Source organism: Aphelocoma coerulescens, chromosome 1 (genome assembly GCF_041296385.1).
Source record: "Aphelocoma coerulescens isolate FSJ_1873_10779 chromosome 1, UR_Acoe_1.0, whole genome shotgun sequence".
In the NCBI taxonomy this organism is placed as follows: Eukaryota; Metazoa; Chordata; class Aves; order Passeriformes; family Corvidae; genus Aphelocoma; species Aphelocoma coerulescens.
In genome coordinates, this window is record NC_091013.1 from 95,728,861 (window position 1) to 95,753,422 (window position 24,562).

At 44.7% G+C, this 24,562-nt stretch overlaps 1 protein-coding gene, 1 long non-coding RNA gene and 7 other non-coding genes across 11 annotated transcripts; 5 read left to right on the forward strand and 4 right to left on the reverse strand.

Annotated features, from left to right (window-relative positions):
* The first annotated feature begins 1,875 nt into the window (after positions 1-1,875).
* Positions 1,876-17,460, forward strand: LOC138112441 (uncharacterized). 2 transcript variants are annotated; one of them, XR_011151744.1, is made up of 3 exons: positions 1,876-1,936; positions 10,978-11,083; positions 17,380-17,460. It is a non-coding gene; the product is annotated as an uncharacterized lncRNA (long non-coding RNA). The 2 variants fall into 2 exon arrangements; XR_011151745.1 differs by lacking the exon at positions 1,876-1,936 and adding an exon at positions 1,948-2,130.
* On the forward strand, positions 2,114-2,185 carry TRNAD-GUC (transfer RNA aspartic acid (anticodon GUC)). Its single transcript has one exon. It is a non-coding gene; the product is annotated as a tRNA-Asp (tRNA).
* TRNAH-GUG (transfer RNA histidin (anticodon GUG)) lies at positions 2,332-2,403 on the forward strand. The gene has a single exon. It is a non-coding gene; the product is annotated as a tRNA-His (tRNA).
* On the reverse strand, positions 2,659-2,732 carry TRNAI-AAU (transfer RNA isoleucine (anticodon AAU)). Its single transcript has one exon. It is a non-coding gene; the product is annotated as a tRNA-Ile (tRNA).
* On the forward strand, positions 2,967-3,048 carry TRNAS-AGA (transfer RNA serine (anticodon AGA)). Its single transcript has one exon. It is a non-coding gene; the product is annotated as a tRNA-Ser (tRNA).
* On the forward strand, positions 3,301-3,374 carry TRNAT-AGU (transfer RNA threonine (anticodon AGU)). Its single transcript has one exon. It is a non-coding gene; the product is annotated as a tRNA-Thr (tRNA).
* On the reverse strand, positions 3,933-4,006 carry TRNAI-AAU (transfer RNA isoleucine (anticodon AAU)). The gene has a single exon. It is a non-coding gene; the product is annotated as a tRNA-Ile (tRNA).
* On the reverse strand, positions 4,286-4,368 carry TRNAL-CAG (transfer RNA leucine (anticodon CAG)). Its single transcript has one exon. It is a non-coding gene; the product is annotated as a tRNA-Leu (tRNA).
* On the reverse strand, positions 4,521-24,245 carry TTF2 (transcription termination factor 2). Of its 2 annotated transcripts, XM_069019384.1 has the most exons (23): positions 24,200-24,245; positions 24,007-24,118; positions 23,711-23,797; positions 22,522-22,588; positions 21,107-22,048; positions 20,114-20,240; positions 19,091-19,276; positions 18,708-18,865; positions 17,744-17,825; positions 17,328-17,441; positions 16,570-16,720; positions 15,783-15,888; positions 14,584-14,774; positions 13,563-13,716; positions 11,715-11,806; positions 10,914-10,996; positions 10,306-10,445; positions 9,378-9,548; positions 8,725-8,783; positions 7,681-7,834; positions 7,492-7,574; positions 6,420-6,494; positions 4,522-5,672 (listed from the first exon to the last, which is right to left on the reverse strand). In XM_069019384.1, the coding sequence occupies exons 1-23, from the start codon at positions 24,225-24,227 to the stop codon at positions 5,528-5,530; spliced, it is 3,507 nt and encodes a 1,168-aa protein (XP_068875485.1). In that variant the 5' UTR covers positions 24,228-24,245; the 3' UTR covers positions 4,522-5,527. The 2 variants fall into 2 exon arrangements, with proteins under 2 accessions (XP_068875476.1, XP_068875485.1); XM_069019375.1 differs by having other exon boundaries at positions 4,521-5,672; positions 24,007-24,227.
* Positions 24,246-24,562: the final 317 nt, after the last annotated feature.

The following is a 24,562-nucleotide window of genomic DNA, read 5'->3' on the forward strand; positions in this document are numbered from 1 at the left end:
AAATACATTTCCCAGTCTTTCAGGATAAGAAGGATGCCTAGGGAGAGGTTTATATTATTCTTTTTTTCTGGAGTAAGAAGTAATTGTTTTCTCAACTGTTGCATCAGGAATGTACAAGTGAAAGGTGGTGAATTTTTGATGACAGATGTTTCTTTAAATGCAGTATTTAGAACTAAATGTTTGAAACACGTGTTTCCTTTTGCCTTCCCCAATGAGTCAAATTTAATACTTTTAACATCTTTCCTTTCCCAGGAAAAACAACTGAGAGGGAAGTTAATGTCTTTACAAACAATTCGATGGGTGAAGGTATGGGTGTTAATGTCTTTGAAATTGGCCTTAATGTCGCTACTGACTTTGAGCAGCAGGTTTGTTGCAGAGCCCACACAGCTTGGCTCCTGAAACACACAAGGGTCTGCACAAGCCTGAACTTCTGAACTTTGGGGTAAAACAGTAGGTTCAAGGGGGGAATATGTGGTAGGCGGTTCGGGAAGGCTGTACCTTCCTGGTACCTCAGGCAATGGGGAAAGGAAGAGAGCAACATGCGACCGGGAGTTTGGGATAAAAGGAGGCTGCGCCCTCCTAAACTTCGAGAGGGAAGATTTTGTGGGGTGGACTCTCTCTCTTTATTTGAATAAAGTCGCAGGACTCCTCTGTCTCCTTTTTGGACATAAACCTGTGGCGTTTGTGGATTTTCCTGACACAACTGTTCCAAGAAAACCAATATAACTTAACTTTGTAATATCACATAAGGAGAAGAACTTGTCCAGGAATGAGGAAAGGATAAGATGACACTTTCTCCATCTCAATTATGGTACATTGTGGGTAAGTGATCATGTCCGTATAAATAATTTTTGAACTTCAGTTTAGCCAAGAATTCTTCTACCATATACTGGTTTTAATTAACTTTCTAATTAATTGTTTTTAATTAATCCTAAGCAGTGTACTAGTCATAAACAGTATGATTTTCCACTTTAACCAGAAAGTAGCAAAGTTTTTTTTTTACAGACTCCTATCGTTAGAACAGGTTGGAAAAATCACTGACACTTTTAAGTTTTGCTAAACGAACCCTGATAAGCTTCAGTGAACAAAGCCTGGGGGAGAGAGGTATTGCTGAAAACTGGACCCCCGGAATGCAGAATTCATAGCCTCCAAGGACATGTTGCAGAAACCAGAAGATAAAGAAGAAACTAACAAAGACAATTCAGCCATTGTGCTAGAAACTTCTTATCAGGGAAAAAGGTAATAAAAAGACTGAAAAGGGGCATCATGAGAAATCAATAACCAACAGGATGCAGAATACTGATTAATGAAGTATAAATACAGTTTATAACCAATGGACATTCATTTCTTCGTTTTATAAAAATGTATAAGTAAGTGAAAAGTTTTTAAAGTGGCCCTGCATCTAGGCAGAGCTATCCCCACGCACCCCAGTGCTGTCAATAAAGCAATGCCGACTTTCTAAAACTAAAAAATAGTGTTTGATTTATCCCGACGTTTTCGGCAACAGGTGGAGCAAAACGACGCACGTACATGCGAGAAACTGGTTACAAACGTGTCTAAAAACGCCAGCTCCTGATGACACCTTTCTAGAGGTTCCTGATTTCCCCCCCCCCTCGACTGTGTAACGCTACGGGAAATTGTATTTTAAATTATTCCTCCCCTCCATCCCCCTCCGTTTTTGTTACTTTATGGGAAACCGATTACACAGTGCTGCCCTTTTAGCAAGAAAAACACCACTAACTCCCCTTGGGAGACTACATGGAAGTTCTGAACGTAAACCACCCAGCAAACCACGCCTCTCGTGGATTACCAGATGGCAGACAACAGGTTGATGGATTTGGGGGCCAGGGGGTGGGTTTCCCTCTTAGCCACACCCTTTAAATCTGCTCCGTGAGGCGGGACTCACCGCTAACCTCGTCTCTGAGCTCAGAGGAAGGTAAACGCAGGGGGTCGCGGGCCGCAGGTAGCCATGAAACTCTCGGTGGGGTCTCCCTTCGTGCCGGCCCGGGCACGGCAGCACGGGCGGCTCCCTGAGGGCGTTCGGGCCGCCGCCATTTCCCTCAGGCCGTTCCCGCCTTCGCGGCCGCCACCGGGCGAGAATCTCGCAGCGCGCTCCTCGTTAGTATAGTGGTGAGTATCCCCGCCTGTCACGCGGGAGACCGGGGTTCGATTCCCCGACGGGGAGGCGGCAATGCCGTTTTGCCGCGCCGTCGCCGCTTTACTTTTCCCCGGTGAGGTTCCCATCGATCGCCTTCCTACCGGGAACACGGCTGCAGGGGTGCGCCGAAGAGAGCGCATGGCGTCCGCGGCGGTGGCGCCGGGCGTAGAGCGGCCGTGATCGTATAGTGGTCAGTACTCTGCGTTGTGGCCGCAGCAACCTCGGTTCGAATCCGAGTCACGGCAAGAACATTTTTTTCTTTTTTCTGTTTTTTTTCCCTCTTCCTGCCGCCGTCGCTGCCTGCGAGCGCCTTAGCCGGGAGGGTGCGAGACGACTCCGGTCCTCCCGGCCCCGGCTGCGGGGTGGTTGCGCCCGGGACCCGTCCTTGCGCGGGAGTTGTTTGAGACAGAGGACGCTAAAACGGCAAGAAAAAAATAAAGACAAAAAACTCCTCCAAAAAAACCACTACCAAAAAAAAACCCCACCCAAAAGAAAACAACTGGCCCGTACGGGGATCGAACCCGCGACCTTGGCGTTATTAGCACCACGCTCTAACCAACTGAGCTAACCGGCCCGCCATGCGCGCGCTCCCACGGGGTCCGTCGACAGCCTATCAGCTGCCTCGCCCCGCCCCCGCTCGCGGCGCCTCGGCCGCCGCTCTGGGGACCCGCGCGCATTTCCCACCGCCCCTCGGCCTGGGCGGCGCCGAGCTGGGAAAGCGCGAGGAGAAACCGGCTGGAAAAGGTGAGGGGGGCGGAGCCGCCGCCTAGGCGGGGAAATGCGGCATACCAAAATGCACTCGTATCCGGTAGTCGTGGCCGAGTGGTTAAGGCGATGGACTAGAAATCCATTGGGATCCTCCCGCGCAGGTTCGAATCCTGCCGACTACGAGCAGATCCTTTTCCTCCTGCTGAATATTCCCTCCCTCTCCAGTGTCCCAAGTCTGCTCATTGTTTGCCTGTTTTCTTTTTTTTGACACAACAGGAACTGTCACCAGTAATAAATAAGGAAAACGAGGAAATTAGGAGCCACTCCCCGAGAACTCCAGCTCGGAGCGGAGACCCTTCCGTAGGGAGGGGCTGCCCCCGGGAGGGCCCCCGCCCTTTTGGGCAGGGCGAGGCGGGGCTCCCCCCGGCCCGCCCGGCGCCGTGGCTTAGCTGGTTAAAGCGCCTGTCTAGTAAACAGGAGATCCTGGGTTCGAATCCCAGCGGTGCCTGGGCTATTCCCGGCCTTCCCGCAGATCCATTTTGGAGGAGGCGCCGCTGGCCCTCCCGCCTCCGCTCAGCTTTTCCCGTACCCCCTGCCCGTATCGTATCTGTCTGAGTAGCGGGATAAGCTGGGCACGGAGCCGACTGTTTTCGTCATTTGCCCCGCAGAGGCTAAAGAGTCCCCATGGTTTCAGCTGCCGCCCCTTCGAAGGGCGTCTTCTAGCGCCGACTGTGGTCTCGGGCGTCGTCGTTTCGGACAGGAAATCGGGCTGTGCCCGCCCGCGGGGACCGCCCGTGATAGGTCAGCCCTTGGCAACACCTTTTCTTCAGCCCCTCGCTTCCGCACGCCCGGCTGGACACCCTCCCCGCCCGAGGAACAGCCCCGGCTGCTGAAATCGGAACCCCAGCGGCAGCAGCATTTACACCGCTCTGTAGGCGAGCGTGGTACGGTGTGGGCGCCTGCAAAAGGGCGGCGTTATGTCCCCTTGTGCTGATCGGACCCAAGGAGGGCGGGGAGAAGCCGCAGCAGCGGCCCCTAAAACCAGGGGGAAGCTTCAAAACGGAAATGGCCCGTACGGGGATCGAACCCGCGACCTTGGCGTTATTAGCACCACGCTCTAACCAACTGAGCTAACCGGCCGCTGTGGAGGAGCTGCCTCCAGCCTGGCACATGTCTGACTCCGGCCAGGGCGGTGCTGACCACGACTCACGCGGCCGCTTTGGCGCCGGTCCGGTCCGGTCCGCGACGGCCTCGCCCGCGCCGAACGGAAGCGCAAACGCGTGGGCACCACGCATGGCCCTGGCACACTGCCCTCCTCCGCTCGCCCACCCACGGCGGCCCCTGCACACCCACCCGCGTTTGGCGGGCGCACGAGGCAAAACCACCGCATGGGGCGCAGGCGGAAAAAAAGAAAAGGTATGTCAGGAGTGGGATTCGAACCCACGCCTCCAGGGGAGACTGCGACCTGAACGCAGCGCCTTAGACCGCTCGGCCATCCTGACCGCTAAGTGAGCATCCCGGCCGGCCCAATTCACCTCCGCCGCAGCCCGGACTGCCACGCACACGCACACACCGCGTGTGCCCTGGCTGGAGCACGCGAACAGAAAGGACAGCGGGACCGGGGCAGGAGAGCGGCCCAGCTGCCCCTTACAGCCTCCAGGCACTGTGTAAACGCCCCCGACAGACGTGCCTGAAACACCGCTTAGCAGCAGGAACCGCTGTTCTGTCACAACCTCAGCGACCGTACGTCGAAGGGTACTCTCAGCCTTCCACCAGAGACCCAAGAGTTTTGTGTTGCAAAGACCTGCTTACACCTGGAGTGACAGTATTTAGAGTTTTGCTCAGTTCTGGGGATAAGTGTGCAAACTGAAGTAACACCACTTATTTATTATTCCTTTAAAATAATTTGACTTTGAATGCCAAATTCACACGTTCACAGCGCACTGTAGCAGTAATTTGCCACTTGATGAGATGGCAGCTAGAGGTAGATGCTAGACCTTCAGAATTTCCTCAAAACTAATACTCAGAAAAAAAGCCCCACAATTAGGAACTCAGGTTCTGTTGCATAGAAACATAACAGAAACCTACTTCCCTGCTTCAGTATGGATTTTGAGCAGGTATAAAAATGGTTCTTCACTTAAACAGAGAAAGTCCTCAAGAACAAAGGAGAAAGTGAAGTATTCTTTTAAGTCCTTCCTTACTTTTGTTACTTAAGATTCTAAAGTTTATATCGTTTTCTTACAGCGTCGCGCTCAATTTTTTTTCTTCCTTCATGCCCATCCAACCTCACCACTCAACCTCTGAACTTTCCCACCTCACATCTGTCTCCCTTGTTCTTGTTTCACTTATTCCTGTGCATCTCCTGTCCTGAAAAGGAAAGTTTTCTAACTAGAAGGCATTCATACCAAAACCAAGAAGTGACCACACTGTTGTTGCAAAACAATAGCTTAACTTATACCTGTATTAATCTTCGGATACACAATCAAATATCAGTATTGAAACAAATTCTGGAAGTTGATAACTTTCCAGAACAGTTATGAAAATAGTTTAGTAGTTGTTTGTTCAAAATAAATGACCACCTCAAAACAGAAGTCTTATGTTGAAGTCTGCACAGTTACTTGTAGGTATAAATTACTTTCTGTTGGGTATTGCAAAAGATAATTAGATGCCAAAGAGAATTTTGAGGTCAGCCAGAGTGAGCTTCGTGAAGGTCTCTCCTTTGCCTGACAGAACCTGCTGGGCAAGACCTTTCTTCCTCTTCTGGAGTTGCAGGATCTTTTCTTCTACTGTTCCTTCGCAGACAAACCTAAAAAAAAATTGAAATCAAAAGACAAAAAGCCACACCATCTCAAGTGCTACGAAAAAGTGTCAGTGTTATAAAAACACTTCCCCGGTAAATTTTGAAAGATTCATCTTACTTAGAAATTAATAATTAGCAAATTACGTGACTGACAAAACACCTCTGAACAGAAACCAGCTGTCCTCATATCCAACTATGATAACATTTCAAATATAAGTCTGATGCACTTCAGGCCTCAAATCTGGTCATCTAAAGTAACAGTAATTCAGTGACAAAATCCTGTAAAGAATGATTGCTTGTTAACTGATGGGCACTTATTATACCAAAAACACTCTACCCAAAATAGCATTTTAGATTCCAGTCTTTGAATTTGCATTTATAGTAACTAAGTTAAATCTTTTAGTACTTAGTTACAGATGTTTTTTCTAAAAGTCAACTTTGCCACTTATTAGAATCTCCACTCAATTAAGAGAGATGGTTTGGTGCCCAAACTGTTCTAAGGAATGAACAGGACATTGCCACCAATCCACAGGCTGAAAAACAAGAAACCCCTGCTAGCTGTCAGGACAGCAACATGCATGCAAGTGCCACACAGAACACATGAAAACATTTTTATCTCAGTGCCCAAACCTCAATGCCACTGTCAGACCTTGTGTCGAGCTCTAAGTTGAGAAACCAAGGACTGGTCTCACTGACTCAAACCAGACAGTATATAAGGAGCAGCTCCTCATTCTGCTAAGTAAAAATGCTGACCTGTGTATCACAACATCCTTCTGCTGCCCCACACGGTAAATGCGGTCACATGCCTGGTCCTCCAGAGCAGGATTCCTGCAAGGTAAAAAGAAAAAAAAAAAAGTTGCCTCATTTTCCTGCCTCCAGGGAATTCTGTTTTCTTCCTCTGTAGAACTAAAACTGCTCCCAGACTACCTTAGGTTTACCAGCTTGATGGCCAGCATTCACCCGGACTGCATTTCCCTTTGCCCTAGGTAGAAGTATTCTACAACTCCACACAAAACCAACTGCATGACTGAGACCACCAGTCCATGTAGCCCCAAGTCTGGCCAACAGCTGATACTCAGAGAAAGCTGAGAAGCTGGTGAGGAAAGAGAGTGAATCAGAAAGGCAAACCCCAGTGAAAGAGGCCATCACTCCAGAATATTTACAGAAGAAATGGGTCCATTTGACAAAATACTAGGAATACTTGTTGGTGTAACTTCCATATTGTGGAAGCATCTCCTTAATGCTGCTACTCAGCAGCTGGTTTTGTATGAGGCTCATTAGGTTGCTTTTTAAGTTATCATGAGTAGTATTTAGTTGAAAAAACCTGTGATTCTGACTTTTGAGACAACACAAATATCAGAAGCTGGCACACACTGTTTTCATATGTAAAACCCAAAGGTACTCTAGCTATGCCCAGTTACTGGCTATGCTCAACACAATCGATTTGTTTCAAGCCAAACTGCCTGTAGGCATTACTGCACCGTATCCATTACTGCAAGAAATTAAGCCAGGGACTGCCAAGTCCCCAGTAGCCTTTTGTGCTACAGAGCTGCATACCTGCACTTCTTTGGATTGCCCTTATGCTCTATTTTTTCTTGCCCCTATAGCACCGTATTTCATGGCACTGAGCACTGGACTGACAAATCAGTGTCTTGGTTGGAGGCTGTAGTAAAAACACTTTTCCACAACTAACCATTTGCCCCTACTATAAGCTAAACACTTCCCTCCTAACCCAGTTGCATCAGACATCACAATACATGCAATGAGAAAGCAAGCAGCATGCCCTAAATATCCTCTCCAAGATGGAATTTGTATTTCCCTTTACCAGTGCATGTCAAGGAGAAAGAGATGGTTTCCTCCAGTCAAGTTCAGGCCAACGCCTCCAGCCAGCAACGAGACCAACATTACCTTCAAAGGCCAAAAGAGAGTCAAGGACCAGTTTACAGCCATTATGTCAGACATCACAGCTGCTCATAGCAGCACTAGGAACTGTTTCCCTGCCCTGACTGCATACCTGAGGCCCTTTGGGATTGTTATTGAACTCTTCTACCACATCCATCCTCTGTTTGGGATTGACAGAACCGTCCACTGTGGCATATTTCAGCCCCAGGCGCTGCAGGTGCACAGCCACAACTTTGAGCATGCTCGTCCACTGAGAGACAACCACACTAGAGGAGAGAACAGGGAGTTCACAACCAGCTCTCTGTGTACTGGAACAGTTTGGTCATTGCAGTGTCTCACCCAGGGGGCTACAACAATTCAGGCACCCTTCCCCACTGCAAACTGGAGCCCCTTCCCAATTCAGAGAGAGAGGCACCTGTAGGTGTAATGGTAGAACCTGCTGTGGAAGGCTAATACCCAATAAACTTCACATAAATTTAATTTAATCTGTAACTTTCACCTCTATTTTTGGATTTTACATTTCCACCTCCCAACCACAAATCTGAGTCACATCACTGAGCTTTTTCTGCAAAACATAATAATCAATAGCAACACCAAATTTAGATTCCCCATAGCCTCTCACTCCCCAATTTCTTGGACTAAAGAGTTTGTGAGGCAGTAATTTGTTTGATAGTGTCTTGAAAGGGAACAAAAGCAATGTTGGTTCTCCCATTATGAAGGGAATGCCTTTTTGGAAAAGACTGGAAAAAAGCTTTCTACAAGTCTTCTGATCAATGTATTCCTTTATCTCTAACAGGTTCAGTTTTAATCTCTGCTTCAGTCCTCCACTTTTTTTGGGTTGTGGGGTGGGCAAATATTTCTCATCACAACCAAATTATTCCCAATCCTGTTTTTGGAGAATAGTCTTCCTGGGCCTCAAGGCCTGAGATTTCTCACACATTCCCTTATGTTTACACTTACCTGTATCCTAAACTCCCCTCTTTTATCTTAGACTTTTTTTTCCCCTCAACACTTGTGTTCAAGTACTGCAGTACTGTCACCATTTTTTCATACCATGAGTTTTGTATTAAATTATTTTGAACTATTTCTGCTGTTGTCAAGAAACAGTGTGCTTCTCTCCATCACTATGTCTAAAGAAAAGGACACACTTGCCAACCTTTTCTGTGGCTCTGAGTGACTCTGAATAGCTTTCAATTCGGCCAAGAGTTGAGCTATCTGCAGGAAAAAAAAATCCAAAACATTAGCATGTTTGCTCTCATAATCCAGCTCATGCTTGGATGTTCTTAATTAAAGTAGAAAGTGATTAAAACAGCTTTTCAACTGGAATTTGTTTTGTGCTTAGAGTCTAAAGAGATTTTAATAGTCTTTGTTAAGAATACTCCTACCACAGAAAACAGGGTCAGGAGATCAAATCATACAAGCCTGTCTTACAGATTCCAACCTTCCTATAAGAAGTTACTGCAACCTCTCCTCATTGCCATCCCCTTTTCCTAGCTCTTCACAAACACCATGGTCTCACATGCAAGCTCTTCTGAACTTCTGTGAATCTGTTGTTTAAGATTTTCACTGACAGTTTTTCAGCAGTCACATTCTCACAACTTTATTAGAAGTACCCCATAACACCTGAGTAGTTGGAGCCTTCCCAGAAGGAGTTCAGCAGGCTATCAACCTACTCATCTGATTTCATCTAAATTGGATACATAGCCTGATCTGCAATTACCAAGGTGTGACAACTCATGAGCCACTTAAGAGGCAAAATGCTAAAATCCAAGCTTCTCAAGGAAGGTAAGAATGCCACAACCAGAATACCTTGGTGCTCTCCCTGGTGATATCAAAGATATCTGTTTGAAAAGCTGTGCCATTGAGGTAGACTGTTGATTTGGAATCAGAAGTCTGGAGCTCAGAGAGTGTCAAAGCACCAAGTTGTTCTTCAATGGAGAGTGCAAGGCCTTCACTGTTCAAATTAACTTGATCCAGAGCCTGTGGAAAGAATGCAATACAATAAGGGATCACAGTCAAGCCTGAGATCAAATTCAGTACTGATCCAGCCAGCACCATACCTGCTGAGGACACCGGCTTTGAAGGATGCTATGCAATATGAAGACAGAACAATTAAGAAACACTACTGGATTGGACAACAGTCCCTTTGGACCTTTATTCTGCCCCAAAAGGGGCAGTGTATGGAAAGCATGTGATCTTAGCCATTTCCTGTGGTCCAGTCTCCTCAGATCCCCCCCCAGAATTTAACAACTGCAGGATTACAGATGTTAGAACATAAATTCCTGCCTGTTCCCCTAATAGCTGAACTTCTCCACAGCTGCTTTATGTGACAGAGCCAAGAACTCCTGAAAGATCAGTCTGCTTCAGGCAAGGTAACCTCAAAGCACTTAGAGAGCTCTCCAACACACAAGCCCTTGAAACAGGCTACACTTGTGCACTTTTCAAGGCTAGGTTAAGATTAAGACTTCTTTACCATTAAAATTATAGCTCCCTTTTTAGCTGAATAAAGGTATTTCTAGAGACACAGCTGCCCATGTAAGTCATGCTGGGGAACTCTTAAGTAAAAGGTAAGCCCATCTAAAACGTCTTGGGCTTTAAAACACAGAGTCCTAAAATTGACTCTGTTCATATTCCCATAGCTAAGAGAAGCAGAGGTGTTACCAAGTCTGTTAACTTACATAAACACTTACAAAATCCTCACAAAACCCCTCACACCACAACAACATAATGCAATTACCACTTTCAGTAAGGAGAGATGGCAGCAGCACTGACGGAGCCTCAAGAGCATGGACAAGACATGGACAGTACTTGAGACCTGGGAGGCACTTTCTGAGCCTGCTGGAAATTCCTTTTGACTGACTCCAAACTCTTGTGCAACTGCCAAGGAAGGAAGACAAAACATCAAGAGCTCTTGGAGGCATTTCCAAGCACTGTCCATCCACTTTCAGGAAGAGGTTCATGAAGAGGAGTCAAGAGTCAACAAGCAAGCAAATACCAGATTTAACATAGGAACCCATCTGCCCCCACTTTAATTAAAAAAAGAAAAAGAAACGGCGACAAGACAAGTCAGAGTATCATCTACCATACACTAATACTGACATCTATTCTCTGAGCAATTGGACCTTTATTTCAAAGGAAATTTGAGTCCCAGGAAGGTTAAGATATTTTCCCAGAGCCACAATAATGAGAACACACTTATAGAATACTAAGATATGACTCTTTGTAACATCAGGGGAGCATTTTCCAAAGAAATTCTAAGTCCTGACCCTGGGTCTGTTCCCCCTTCTGAACTGTGCATTTAAGAGCCACTTCTGCAAATGTTTTCAGGGGAGGGTGTGCTCAAACCTTTCTCGAAGGGGTTACCACCATCATACTCTCTGCCTTCATTTTTCTGCTCTTGTCTCTTTAGGTAGGATTGTAGTGTTGACCTGGAAAAACAAGACAAAGACACTGGGATTCACAGCAAGAAAAAAGGCAAGAGGGACCCAAGCTTAGCAAGCTGATGGTGCATTAAGGTAAGGAAGGCTTCATTAATCAGTCACAAAATGATCACAAAAAAACACCCAGTTTTGTTTAACTTGAGCATGATCAAAACCAAAGATGCATTTTGGAAATCATAAGAGGAAGCAAGTCTGCTTTTTGAGTATAAGACCATCTTTAAATGTGTATTTAAAAGGAAGGAAAAGTCTTTACAGTGACACTGCTGAAAGAGCCTAGGAGAACACAAAGTGATGCTGGCTTGCATTACAGCTATCTGGAGAGGCCAGCATAATTTCTAATCGTACAAGAATCACAGAGCAACAATGATAATTCTCTCCTTTACAGGTACTCACACATCATCATTTAAGAACTACTTGTTGCAATTCCAAGTCTTTGGAGTCTTGAAATCAGTGAGATTAAGTGTAAGGCTAGAATACAAAGCTCATACAAGGCATAAATATATGGGAGAAAAGAAATTAATCAGTTTTGCCTACTACCAGAACAAGCAATGTATTTTCAAGCACACTAGACAGATAAATCAGAAGGGGAAAAAACTAACAGGAGTTTGTCCAAAAGCTCCGCTCATCTGAAGTGAATTTCTCTTCTGATTTCCCTACCAAAAAGAAACAAACCCAAAAAATACCGTATCCCTACCCACATTCATACCTGGATCTTGCAAAGAGCACATTGTACACAGACTGCTCTTCTGCTGTAAGTTTTAACTGATGCAGCTGTGTGCTGCGCTGGGGCAGAGATACCTGAAGTGAAAATTCACAGGATCAGATGTATGTAGTGCAAAAATCTTACAGAGTGTCATACATGAAATCCCTAATTAGCTTGGTCTTTGCATGTTAAGTGCCTTAATTAGTTAATTTTGAGTTAAACAGCTCTTTTAATTGAATGATAAAGTTAACCCATCAACCCAGGTACAAAAATCAAGCCTTATTATTAGGGTTTTCACTATCAAGCGTCATTATTAGTGTTTTCACTTGTTCAAAACAGTGCATTTGCACTAGTCCCAGTTAAAATTCCCAGTTAAAAGTTTCCTAGTTAAAAATCCCTTTTTCAAACTTTAAACCACTTGCACCCTGTAAGAGTTGTTTCTCCTATGTTCATTGTCTGTTTTTGTGGATGTTTTGGGAGGTATTAGATGTATTTTAATATGTTTTTAAGTTTTTGCTTTGCACTTTAGTCTCGGGACTAACTCCAAAACCCCAGTTCCTAACAGCCAATTGCTATTTTTAGCCCCATAGCCGTTATTCTGCAAGTAAGCTCCACAGCAACCTGAATCTTAATGAGGGCATGTTACCACCCTTACTTCAGCTGTTACCACCCCCCTGACAACGACGAGCTATTGGTAGACAGAGATGATCTGTCAAAAGGAAAGCACCAATCACTTTGGACCAAAGGGGCGGGCTGTGGGCGGGCTGTGGCGGAGCAAAGGCACTATAAAACAACGAGGCATCCCTCAGAGCAGAGCAGAGACCCCTGCAGATCAGCTGCAGTGGACAGCAGTGCTGGGTACTTAAGCCTTACTCCTTTTGAGGAGCCTTTAATAATTTTTACCTTTGACTTTTGGATTAGCTAAAAGTCAGCCCAGCACTGCAAGTTCTTCCACCAGAGGTCCAGTGCTGTCTAAGCCTGAAGATCTCTAATCCCTGCGCTCCTGGGGCATACCTCCTGAGCCACTAGGATCCCAAATTTTTATATTTTTCTAATTTCTGTAATTTTTCAATTTTTCCGTTTTAATAAATTATTTTAATTTTTACTAAGAGTTGTCTCATTCCTCACACAGAGCATCACCAAAAACAGCAATCCAAGATTTAACACAGTACTCTCTAAGTCTCAGAAGACAGCTGTTTGTTTACTAAAGCCATATGTATTAATGTAACTGTGACACAACACAGACACTCACGGAACTCCAAGGAGCCTGGTTAATGCTCAAGAGAAAATCTTTATTCCAACTCATCCAATAACAGGAGGCAGGAGCTACTAAGTATGAACTGCTTGACAGCTACCACAGAGGGATTAATTTCTGTGTTGCTAAAGTAGCTTATTTCTCCATTCAAAATCAAACAGTACACCAAAACTATACCTTTTAAAGGCTTAAGACACACCTATGACCTAATACTCCATTTAAGGGACTGTTTGTAAAAAGCAATGCAGAAAGCCAATACTACAGCACACACCAGGTCTATCTGACATGTGGCAGCTTGGGTTCTCAGAGATCTAAGCTAGTTCAGTGATCTAGACTAACTTTCCACTAAGTGGCCATCTACATGCAATTACTTGGCATATTTTTGTCTGTATGTGATTTATTCATTATTCTGCTTAATTCTGCTTTCCGGGTAAGCAACAAAAGCATCCCCACAGGCATTTGCCCCTCTTGCTCAAGAGAGTGCAACAGACAGGAAACCCCACCCATTAACAAATTTATGCATGTAAATAACTAACTGTCTGCTGCAAGGAAAACAATGGAATGATGGTAATAGTTGTCGAGGGTGAAGTTCTTACCAAGGGCTTGCCAGCTGAATCCAGCTGGTCCTTCCTTCTCTGCAATAAGAGGCTCCTGGTTAAGAGGCTTAGCCTCTCTCCCCCCTTCCTTGTGTTGTTATCTACCTGGTACTTCCACACTTTGTACTCATCAAAAGGAGAGCAACGTAGAAACCTATGACAGGAAGGAAGGAGACTTCATACCAAGGGAAGAAGAGTTCTTCAGTTACTCTGGAGTGACCAAACCCAAATTCCTTGCTATTCTTTGCTACCAAAACAAACCATTTCTAAATGCCCTAACTGCATCACCAAGGAGCAGTAAAACATTTCCAGCGTAATGGTGGTGATAACTTGTTTGCTCAGATGTCTTTCCATCACTAATACTGTAAGCACCTCTTTCTGATTCATCACCTCCTCTTAGCCCGTAATGTTTCAAGCATCACCAGCAAACAAAGGACATCAAGCTGCAGGCACTTGCCAAAAAGCACATTCATCTGTTATTTCAAAATACCAAACTTCTTACTTAACAATTAATTTCAATTATCCAAAATTAATTTCAAATGCAAGTTCTCTCTGGTTCTCCAACACCATTTGTAGTCTTCCCCCTCCCTCAGGAGTGAGAAGCACCTGTTCATCATCGTTCAGAGAATCCAAAGTTTTCACCCTTTCCTTTAATGCCCTTGTAGCACAACACTCTGAGAAGGTCCTCCCAGGCTGCCCTGCTAACAACGAGGATTAACTCATAAAACCTCTGTTCATTAAAATTGGTTTTGTGCATACTCATCCTAAAGTCATAAGAGATACAAAGTAATTTGTCCTTTGTCCTCCATGGAGGTAGAAAAGCTACAAGCAACAGCAGACACATGGTCAGCCTTTGCAATGCCTCAACCACAGCCTTTGCAATCCACTACCAAGTGTTAACATAACTAATCTCACACCTATCTTAGAGACATCTCAAACTTAGAAACAACTTTAGCACTTCATCAGAGAAGAATTACTAGGACTGGATCCCTGTCCATGTGGTCACATGCAACCAGCTCACCTCAGGAGAGAGTACATGTCCAGCAAGTTGTTCTGTATTGGTGTCCCAGTGACAGCCCATCTGGCACTAGCTCGCAGTTTGCACACAGCTATAGAGGTTTGAACCCTTGGGTTCTTAATATTGTGAGCTTCATCCAATATAATTCGAGCCCAAGAGACCCTGAGCAGAGGGGAACAGGGAGATGATCCACTCTGAAAGAAAAAGCAGACTATAACCACAAGTAAACACATTTTTCCAGCAAGGAGCCTTTTCCTGATGTTAGTCAGCAGCAATTTGTGCTCTTACAGTCTGTCTTGGTTTGAAAGACAGCCCCAACACTGTCATGTAAGAAATGGTCTCCAAAAATCATCTCTTTAAAGCTTCCATGTTTAAAGTTTATAAGCTGAAAACTGCAAAGTATTTGTCTGATCTTAATAACAATTTCTAGTATTTTGCTCATTTTCTTGCTTTTAACATTTTATCATATAATGTTCTTGCTTCAAGAGGTGCTTCATATCAGTTAAATTTTGCTATGCTGAGATGAAGGACCACATATAATTATTCTGATCTCTCAAAAATGTTATAGAAGCCACCTATAAGTTTCAGGAAATTCCAAGTCCTGTTTTCTTCAATAGCTTTATCTACAGCTGTGCACAGAGGTAGGAGACAGCAATATCCACACCAGCATGGGACTTCATCTACACTGTGCAGTCATTTCAGTCAGCACTCAGCAATCACTTCATTATTTTCATAGCCCAGCCAGCACAATGCTGTTTCTTCAAGGCAGCATGGAAGCAGCCTCAGTCTCAATTCAGACTGACCCAGAGCCTGAGCAACAGGTTTCTGGCAGTTTGGAGTGACATTAGTGCTTCAAGCACCAAAGAACATCAAACAGGAGATTCTACTGCTCCTTCACCTCAAAAAGAGAACAAGATTCACCACTGCCTTCTTAAAATTACTTTTTTAGACATTTCAACTGTATTCAATGTAGCATATTCTGTAATTCTACAGAACAGATATATTGTGAATTTATCTATTCTTGCTGCACTTCACAACACTTTCATCCTCTGCTTTTATAAAAACAATCAACAGGGGCTTATGAAAAAAAAATCAAGCTGTTGCTCACTGTAGCACATATAAGGTGCTACTTGAAACAACAGTGGTTTGCAACACAGAATAAAACCTTAAGGCAATTCCCTATCAACATTATGGCTTCTCACCCCCACATCATGGTCCTGAGCAGGAACTTCCCCCTCCTCTTTGCTTGTGGGAACCTCTTTGGAGAGAAGGCTGTAGGTTGTGACAACAACATCATATCCAGAAAGCCTGTGTAAAGGGAAAGCAGTAATCAGGAGCAAGAACACATAAGGAATTCATTTTGCAAGACAGACTAAATGCATGCTGAAGAATGCATTTAAGAACAACACAGCTCTATAGGAGCTGAAATGCTGACTTTTACAGAAAACTGAGCTTCATTGCAGTCAAACAGGAAAGTTGCATCGTCCCCGTTTTATGGATACTGGAAGTAGACACAGCAAGCTCAAGATGACAGTAAAAGCCCATTGTCCAGAATGCACACCACATGGGATGCACCCTACTTAGAGCCTGACACCCTGGAATATTGCTTAGCATGGCCTGAAGAGGTCTAGAAAATATTCTGATCTACACATACAGCTGATAAAAAAATACAACTATAAAGCACAAGCATGGAAGAAACTGCCACTGACAATCTTTGTATGCAAGAGATATTTTAGAGAATATACACCTTCTTTTTTTGCTATCAGAAGCAGCAAAAGCCTCCACCAGAACCACTGAGCATGGGCACAGGCCAGTAAATGTTTTACTAAATACACCTTGACAGCACATCAGCCTGACTTTCTGGATCTTCCACATTTCAATACTTCATATTCTTCCATCATTTTACAGCCACGGAATTTCAACTTTGATAAACACAATCTCTTGCTAGCACTTTGCTTTTCTTAGTCATATTTATGGTTTAGCACTTACACCTCTGCATGCTTATCTCGATTTGGCCCATGGTACAAATAGATCCTCAGTTTGCCAAAGGCCACACGTCTCTCAATCTCTTTCTTCCAGTGATGGATCAAGGATGCAGGACAAATGACTAAAGTGCAACTAGAAGGGATAACAGTGGACTCTAAAAGAAAATATTGCAGACAGGTTTTAATGTCTTCACATTAGATTAGAACAATGACAGAATTTTTGGAAATTCACAACTGAGAAGAGTGTCCAACCAGTTCCATGAGGATACAGTACAGACTGTGGACATAGAAGCAACACTCTTAAAAAGCACTAGCATCCCCAATATCTGTGGACAAGATAAAAGTAATCATTTGGGGGAGAGTTGGAAAGAAAAAAGATCAGTCACAGGGAGGTGAATAGTAAATATTTTAAGTCCTTATGAAAACCATGCAGTTGTTTAAAAAGCTATGAAACCTTTTGCAAACCCAGCATATGTTGGCTTTAACTGTTTCAGGAAAACAGTAAAAAAAAAAAAAATCCCCAAATAATATAAAGTAATGAGTTGGAAAATCCTACACATCCGATGGAAGACAAAAATGACCCTGATCAAGAGAAAGGCCATGCAAGGAAGCACAGTAAAATTTAGCCAAATGAAAGTTTCCTGCAGAAGGAAAGTGAGATACAGTGTGTTGTTCTACGACCCATTAACCTATAATGCTTTAGGTATTTCAAATGGCACTTTATCATAACGTATGTACAGTAGGATGGCAACAATTCTGTACCATTTTTGGATAGCCATATTTCTAACGTCTCCTTCCTTTTCTCTGTCTTCAGCTGCTTCTGGGCAAGAATGAGAGCAATCATCGTTAGAGTCTTCCCCAAGCCCATGTCATCCGCTGCAAAAAGACACACACCAGTTATCACCTGCAGAAATGAGCCCCCTTAGCTAAGATCTACACTGAGGGAAATACTACAACAGAAAGTGCCCTGGGGAACACAGCAAATTAAAAATACACAGATGAAAATTTCAGGGTATGGTTTAGTAATTGGTTAATACCTGTAGTTGGTAAAAGGGCATAGAAAACAAGCCCTTTTGACATGCCTACAAAATAACCAGCAATTGGCCTCCAACTAAGTTACATGCAAAACTTTGCTGCCATAGATCCCACAAAACCCACTTTCCCGTTCTGTTGCTCACCCAGAATTCCTCCACATGGTCTCTGACTCTCTCTCCACAGGAGCCATGCAAGCGCCTGTTTCTGATGCTGCAGCAGTGGAACCTGAGGGGGTGAGACAGAGGATTTGAAGGAAACACCTGGCAAAATTTAGATACTTTGCTTCCTGTACCAATTATCCTGTTCAAATGTTTAACTACAATCCTACTAAAAGGAGTTTACCTACCTGTTCTTTTTCCACATGGATTGCGATACCTAAGGCAGGCACCTCCTGAAGACAGGAGGTCAGCAGTACCATAGATGAGTCTTCATAGTTGTGCCTCATGCACAAACCAGCCTAGTGCCTCACAGTGCTCTGAGCGAGCTCGTTCAGCTGGAAAGTCCACCCCAGACTACCCTGCTTACAACAGCTATCACTGTCAAGGAAAGGGATTGAGAACACTTCCCCTTTTCTCACTGATCTAAGACCCTGACAGACTCTTAGAACAGAAAAAGGGACTACATACTATCACCACAGGACATTTAGTGGCCTTCCCCACCATTGAAAAGGTCCCAAGACAATGTGACAAGTGACAACATATATGCATCTACATGCCATCTTGTAGAGGCATGTGCCTTCCAATACCTTGCATATAACCTCAAACATGAGTTCTGCATCACCTCACAGATAGAGAGCTGCTCTTGGCAGATCAGAACTGACTACTCTGGAGTCCATCACATTGCATGAACTCAATCACCTACAACACTTTTTTGAAAGATTATTTCTTATAGCTCACCAGGAAGAATGAAAAATGAGATTCTCAGACTGTTCCTCACACCTCTGTTCTGCCCATCATGTACAAACAACATTGATGGAATGTAATTAGAGTATCTGCTTCCATTAGGATGCAAAGTATGTCAAAGTGGGAAGGAAGGAATGCTCTAGGGTACTACTCAGAGGTTACGATTCACTCATCAGCATGACAGCTTCCATCCTTGCCAACCCACCTTCAGTCCAGAGGGATCTTCAGCTGCTGTCTCCTCTGTTGGACAGGATTCTAGAGATTTGTGAAGATGATTAATAGCCTCAAATGTGGCCCTGTGTACAGCCCTGATTCGGTCTTCTGTCATTCTTCCCCCATACAGATTCTGCACACCAACACTCACTGCAAAGATAGAGTATCAGAGATGTGTTTACAAAGCTAACTTTCCAAAACAGATCTTTCACCTCAGAGAGTGACTTCAGTGGCTGCAGATGCCTGAGGGACAGTATGCAGCTCGCAGTAACAAAAAAGGTTTAGTACTCTCACATATATCCACAAGTTGCAGGATTATTTCAGAAATAGTACTCAACAGTGTTCTCTGTAATGACAGAGTCTTTCTATACTTACTTCCAAACCTTTGGCCACTGGAACCCAAAGCAGCAGCAGCCAAGGGGTGACTGTGTGAGCCTGCAGAGGCCTTTGCTGAAGAATCCTGGAGCGGGAGTGGTGTTATCAGCTTTGTGCCACCTGGCCTGCCAGCTGGGTTAGACAAAGATTCTTCACGGTGGCAGCTGCTGCTCGTGCTATCCTGCCCTTAAGGAGAAAGGAAGCACAGGCTGAAAAGGTTGCACCGTGAACCTCAGAGCCTTGCTCTACAGCCCACAGAAGAGCCTTCATTTTGCCCAGCAGTCCGCTTGCAAAATACTGTGAAGTGGTGACACCAATTTAATAGCAGGTTAGCACATCACCTGAGCCACTACAACACGTGCTCTTGGCCTGCTGCTGTGACAGGCAACGTGTCCAGCTCCAGCCTCAGTATGTGGTTTATAGCCACACAGTGAACCCTGCAACTGTGATCAGAGTAGTGCAAAAAGGTCAGTTTTGCACACTGTTCCCAGACGATTTATTAATCTTTATGATATCTCTCTTGTCAATATTTTGAACACAAAAACTATTGAAACAGCCAAGATCAAATGGGCCAAGAGCTCATAAGCTTTTCTCACTCAGGAATAGCACACACTGGAAGCTGCTCATTTTGAATCTGGTAACTGGAATATTAAATCACAACAACATGCATAAACAGCACAGTTCCATCCTGCAACGGAGGAAGTTAACACTTCACTGGCATGTTGTCATGGAGATACCTGTCTCAGTCATGTAGCCAAAGCTGGAAACCTAGATCCTAATGGTGGGAGGAATGTCCCTTGGGAAGCCAACACATTTCAGAGGAAACTTTTGAGTTGTTCCATTCATCTGCTCCCAGACACATATTTTACAATTAACACTTTCCATCTTCAGTAAATCTCAACAAACGTTTTATAGACCACAGGCCATATATAAGTTTATGCTGTATTTCCTCCATATTAACAACTATTTTTAAGACAAACTGTTTTGTAAACTTCTGGAGGGAAAAAAACCAATTATCCCTACCTTTTTCACTAGTATCTGCTGTTGAAATGTTAAGAGCACTGAGTGCAGCTTCCAAATCCTGCACTTGCTTTAATAACCGTTCCCCTTTATCTGGCAGCAGCTGAATGTTCACTGTAGCCAATGTACTCTGCAAACACAAAAAAAACCCAAAACCTGAGTGTGGTTACCAAGCTCTCTGCCAACACAGAACAATCAGGTCAGAAGTCTAAGCAGAACTAATCTTATCTCATTTTGATTTGTATTTTGATACTGTTCTGTAATCTCCAAAAACTTTCAAGTGTCATTCAGTACAATTGAACAGTCTTTTAGCAGAAAATAAACTAACCATTAGTGTTCTTCAGAAAAGATGGAAGGACACAGGGACTCCTTTTTATGAAACAGGTAGTCAAGTGACTTGGACAATCTTAACCTCTCTCAAAGCACCCAACATTTAACCTACTTGCACCTTTCTTTCTACACTTGCACAAACAACAGTTGGGACTTTATTTTGAGGTTCTTTTCTGAACTCTAGGGAAACAGAGAGGTTTGTAGTAAAAACTGTAGAACATAATGATTGGCAATTATTTAAAAAAAACAAAAAAAACCAGGTAGTTTATTTCATCCTAGTGTGAACTTTCATAGCTAGATCACTCCTACTGCACAAGGCCAAGAGAGGCTACCAGAAACAGCCATGTTACTTACAAAAGTTAAGCTGGCTGTGCAATATCCCATTTTATGCAAATTACTTTCAGGGTAAAAGACAAGACACAACCTCAGGTGGGCATCCCCAAATGCAGAAGGCTGTATTACCTTATAGGTAATTGTTTTGTATCTGCTTAATACAACCAGTCTGTACATAGGCTGAATTCCCTCTCGCACCACATCTTCCTAAACCACATTTTGAGTTTGTGCTGCAAAGAGATACCATATTCTGATGCCTGTCATGGGTAAGGGAAGTGACTCTGAAAACAAAACAATAACACGCTCCCCCCCCAAATAGGTGCAATAAATGACCTTTTTCTGTTTCAGCTGGACTACAAGATGGTTATGAAGCACTTTAGGGTCCTTGGGTCCTTCCATGTGACATGATGCTGCTGCTCCTGGCAAAGATGTCCCCTGCACACTCTCTCCTGATTTTCCTGAAGGAATCTCAGCTGATTTTTCAGGTTTACTTTTACCTGAGGAGGAACAACCAAATTGTACTTCATCACTGTCACTGCCAGAAGCTTCCCCAGGAGACCCTGGTCCAAGTTGTGCCGTGGGCAGCTCTGCCTGTGCACCTCCCCTCAGGGCAGCACACTGTGATGCTGACTGTGCCCCTGAGGGGGAAGGGGCATCTTCTTTAGACACCGGTTTAATTCCACCATTCTTCTGACCAGTGCAATCTTTCTCTCTTGTTTCTTTATCCCCACAACTTTTTAAGCTTTTGTCTCCAAGCTGCTCCTCCACTGGAAGCTTGGTACTTGTACTTTGCTTTCCAAGACTTAGTGGCAAGAGTTTTGATCTCGCGCCTGGCTCCTTGTCCACACGCTCAGAAGGCTTCTTGGATTCCCTGCCACTGCCACCATATTTCTCTTCCTCTGAAAGCATATTTTTCCCTTTCCTGGTCTCAGAAAGGCCAAGTGTAGATTCAGACACTGTAGTCTCCTGAAATTCTGAGTCACTTTTACTTCCTGTGGATGGTTTCTTTTTGAGTTCTTCGAGAGGTTCCATCTCTGTGGAGGAATCAGAGGTTGATTTCTTTTCTTTATGTGACACCGACACTCTCTCATTCTCCGCTTTAACTCCTTTTGCTTTACTTTCCTCTCCGTTTCCTTGCTTCATCTGTTTCCAGGATGATGGTGCACAATTCTTGTCCAGCACTTTGAATGGATTTCTTTGGCTAGTGGGATTGAAGAAAGGTGCTGTGCTGGGCTGGGATTCCATTGCTTTTGACACTTTGGTAGCTTTTGGATCCTGCAATATATACAAGGGAATAAATGCTAGCATATAAATTATTAAAGCCTGTTAACTACGCACACAACCTGATCACCTCAAACAAGACTTCATTCTCTACCAAGATCATCTTTCCTATCATTCTAACAGAATCAGGATAAATGTTTCATTAGAAATCCACAACAAAACTGCTGGTTTTCTACTTCCTTTGCCATTCCCATTGTTTTTTGGGATCAAGTCCCAACACCACAATCTCTAGAAAAGAGAATGGCCAGGAATCAAACCCAAGTTCCTTCTAAGACTGAAGAATAGTGAGTACTTCACACAACCTAAGAGAAAGAGAAGTCTCATCTAGAGAACAGCAGGCCTCGTACACTTTTCAGTTAGCAGACAGAAAATCTCCCACTAAGTACTTTCAGAGGTGAGTACTGTATATGGAATGAAAAGTCGTGCTGGAATAAGGTGATACTAGAATACAAAGGAAACACTCATACCTGCCATGGGACGCTTCCACACCATTTCTTCCCATTCAGCTTACTTTTAAGGCACCGGTAAAACAACCTACCAAGGATTAAAACAAGATTTCAACCCCAGGAGCCAGTAAAGAAGCTCTAAGCATTCTTTAAAAAGTATTTTGCACCAAAAAGCATCACAGACAAGTTCTGTTCATCTGTACTTTACATTCAGACCTTTGCATAACAAAAGGCCATGAACATGGGCAACAGAGCTTTTTACAAGAGCAGTGTTCTCTGGATAAAGATTCCTAGGCTTTGGGGTTTTTTTTTTTCATTTTAGCTATAGAAGAGTAACTGCTCAGGCAAAAATACCATCTACGTTTAGAGCCTTAGAAGCATCTTATGATTTCAAGGTGTAAGGAAACAACTCTTCTTTTAGCTACACTGCACAGACCACCTCATCTTTACAGCAACTCAGGGACAGAAATACTTTGGATGCAATTTCTTGTTCAAACTAGCAGCCAACCAGGACTGCTGCAAGTACTTTATCAGAAGTAACACTGGTGATTTGATGCTAAGCTTGGATGAACACAGCCACAGAGCCCTGTTAAATTCTGTTAAAAACAAACATTATCTGATGACCCAGGTTTATACCATTGGATATAACTGCTAATAAAAGTGGCAAACATTTGGGAACAGGGTAAACGAAGGCCTCAGGGCTCGACGACCCTTTACAATTTTAGAAGGAAACCACAAGTCAGTCACCATAAAACAATTCCAAACATTTCAACATGCACATTAAACCCCCATTTCCACTTTGAGTGACTGGCAGTTCAACTCTCACTTCTCATAAATAATAGAGAGAGCTAAGATCCTCCTGATCCTAAGAATGACAATCTTTATTTCAAAGAGGCAGCATGCTACAAAGTAAGTCTTCAAATATACCATAAAAATGATATACTCTAATAATAGCCCTCCTTTCCCCACAGGACACAGGTACAGCCTAGGTGGATGTTAAATCCTCATTCCAGAAAAACTGCTAAATCACAGGATTTAAGTTTTCTGACCAGTAACTGCAAAAACGAAAGGACCATTAGTCAGAAGCACTTTGAGAAAATTATTTTAAGAACTAAACATAGGATAAAGAAGGAAGAAGGAACATAGGTTTTACCCTAAAACCATAGGTTTTAAGGCAGACACACGGGTTTAAAAAATTTGAGGAACTTACTGGTATTCTTCTCTGTCCGGCTGCTGAACCAGGACTTGCAGCTCCACCACGCACCCCTCATGGATCAAGCAGTGAGAAGCAGGAACCCTGAAAGGAGGAAAGGAGAAGCGGAATAATAGAGACAAGACGAGCTGCCCAGGAAACTGCCACGGCAAAACAATCACTTGCGACAAAACAAAGATTACGTAAGAAAACAGGTTTGCGGCTGCTGACACAGCAGTGAACTTCCCTCAGGACAGGCACGTGTGTTCCCTGTCCCACAGTCCCCCTCTTGCCGCCCCCTGCCCTGCACTTACGGCGCCGGGAGGACGAAGCCGCAGGCAGCGGGGCCCTGCGTCCCGCACACGTAGAAGCTCTTCCCTTTGTTGGGGCCATCGCGGACGCCCGTTTTCAGGAAGCAGAGGGACCCTGCGGAGCGGAGAAAAGCAGAACTGGTCAGTCCGAGACCCCCACACAAAACCCCGCCGCGGTCCCCGGGCCGCCCCTCACCGTGCTCGGCGCACGGAACAGCCTCCATGGCCGGGCGGCAGCGCCGCGCCCGCCCTTTGAACCAGCCAATCCTGCCCGGCCGGCGGCCCCGGTCAGCGCGGGACAGCCAATCACCGCGCGCTGCGCCGCGCGCGCCCCGATCCCCGCCCACCCCCGCGCCCTCCGGGCCGCGAGCGAGCGTGAGGGAGACGCTAACGGGGCGTGGCCACCCCACCGAGGGGCGCGGGCGGAGCCGTGGGCAGGGGCCCCGCCTCGGGATCACACCCGGCACGGCCGCGCTCCCACAGCCCGCCCGGTGCGCAGCGAGGAGCCGTGCTCCACCCCGGACATCTCCCCGTCCTGGAAACAGCTCCAGCTGCCGCG

Excerpts from the sequence above, each read along its gene's own strand:
- TTF2 (XM_069019375.1), bottom strand. The coding sequence starts at position 24,227 with ATGGAGGCTGTTCCGTGCGCCGAGCACGGTGAGGGGCGGCCCGGGGAC. Across the intron at positions 15,889-16,569 it reads CGAGATAAGCATGCAGAGGT|GCTTTCTGGATATGATGTTG; the intron begins GTAAGTGCTAAA and ends CCCTTTACACAG. Across the intron at positions 7,575-7,680 it reads ACAATCCCAAAGGGCCTCAG|GTAATGTTGGTCTCGTTGCT; the intron begins GTATGCAGTCAG and ends TGGCCTTTGAAG.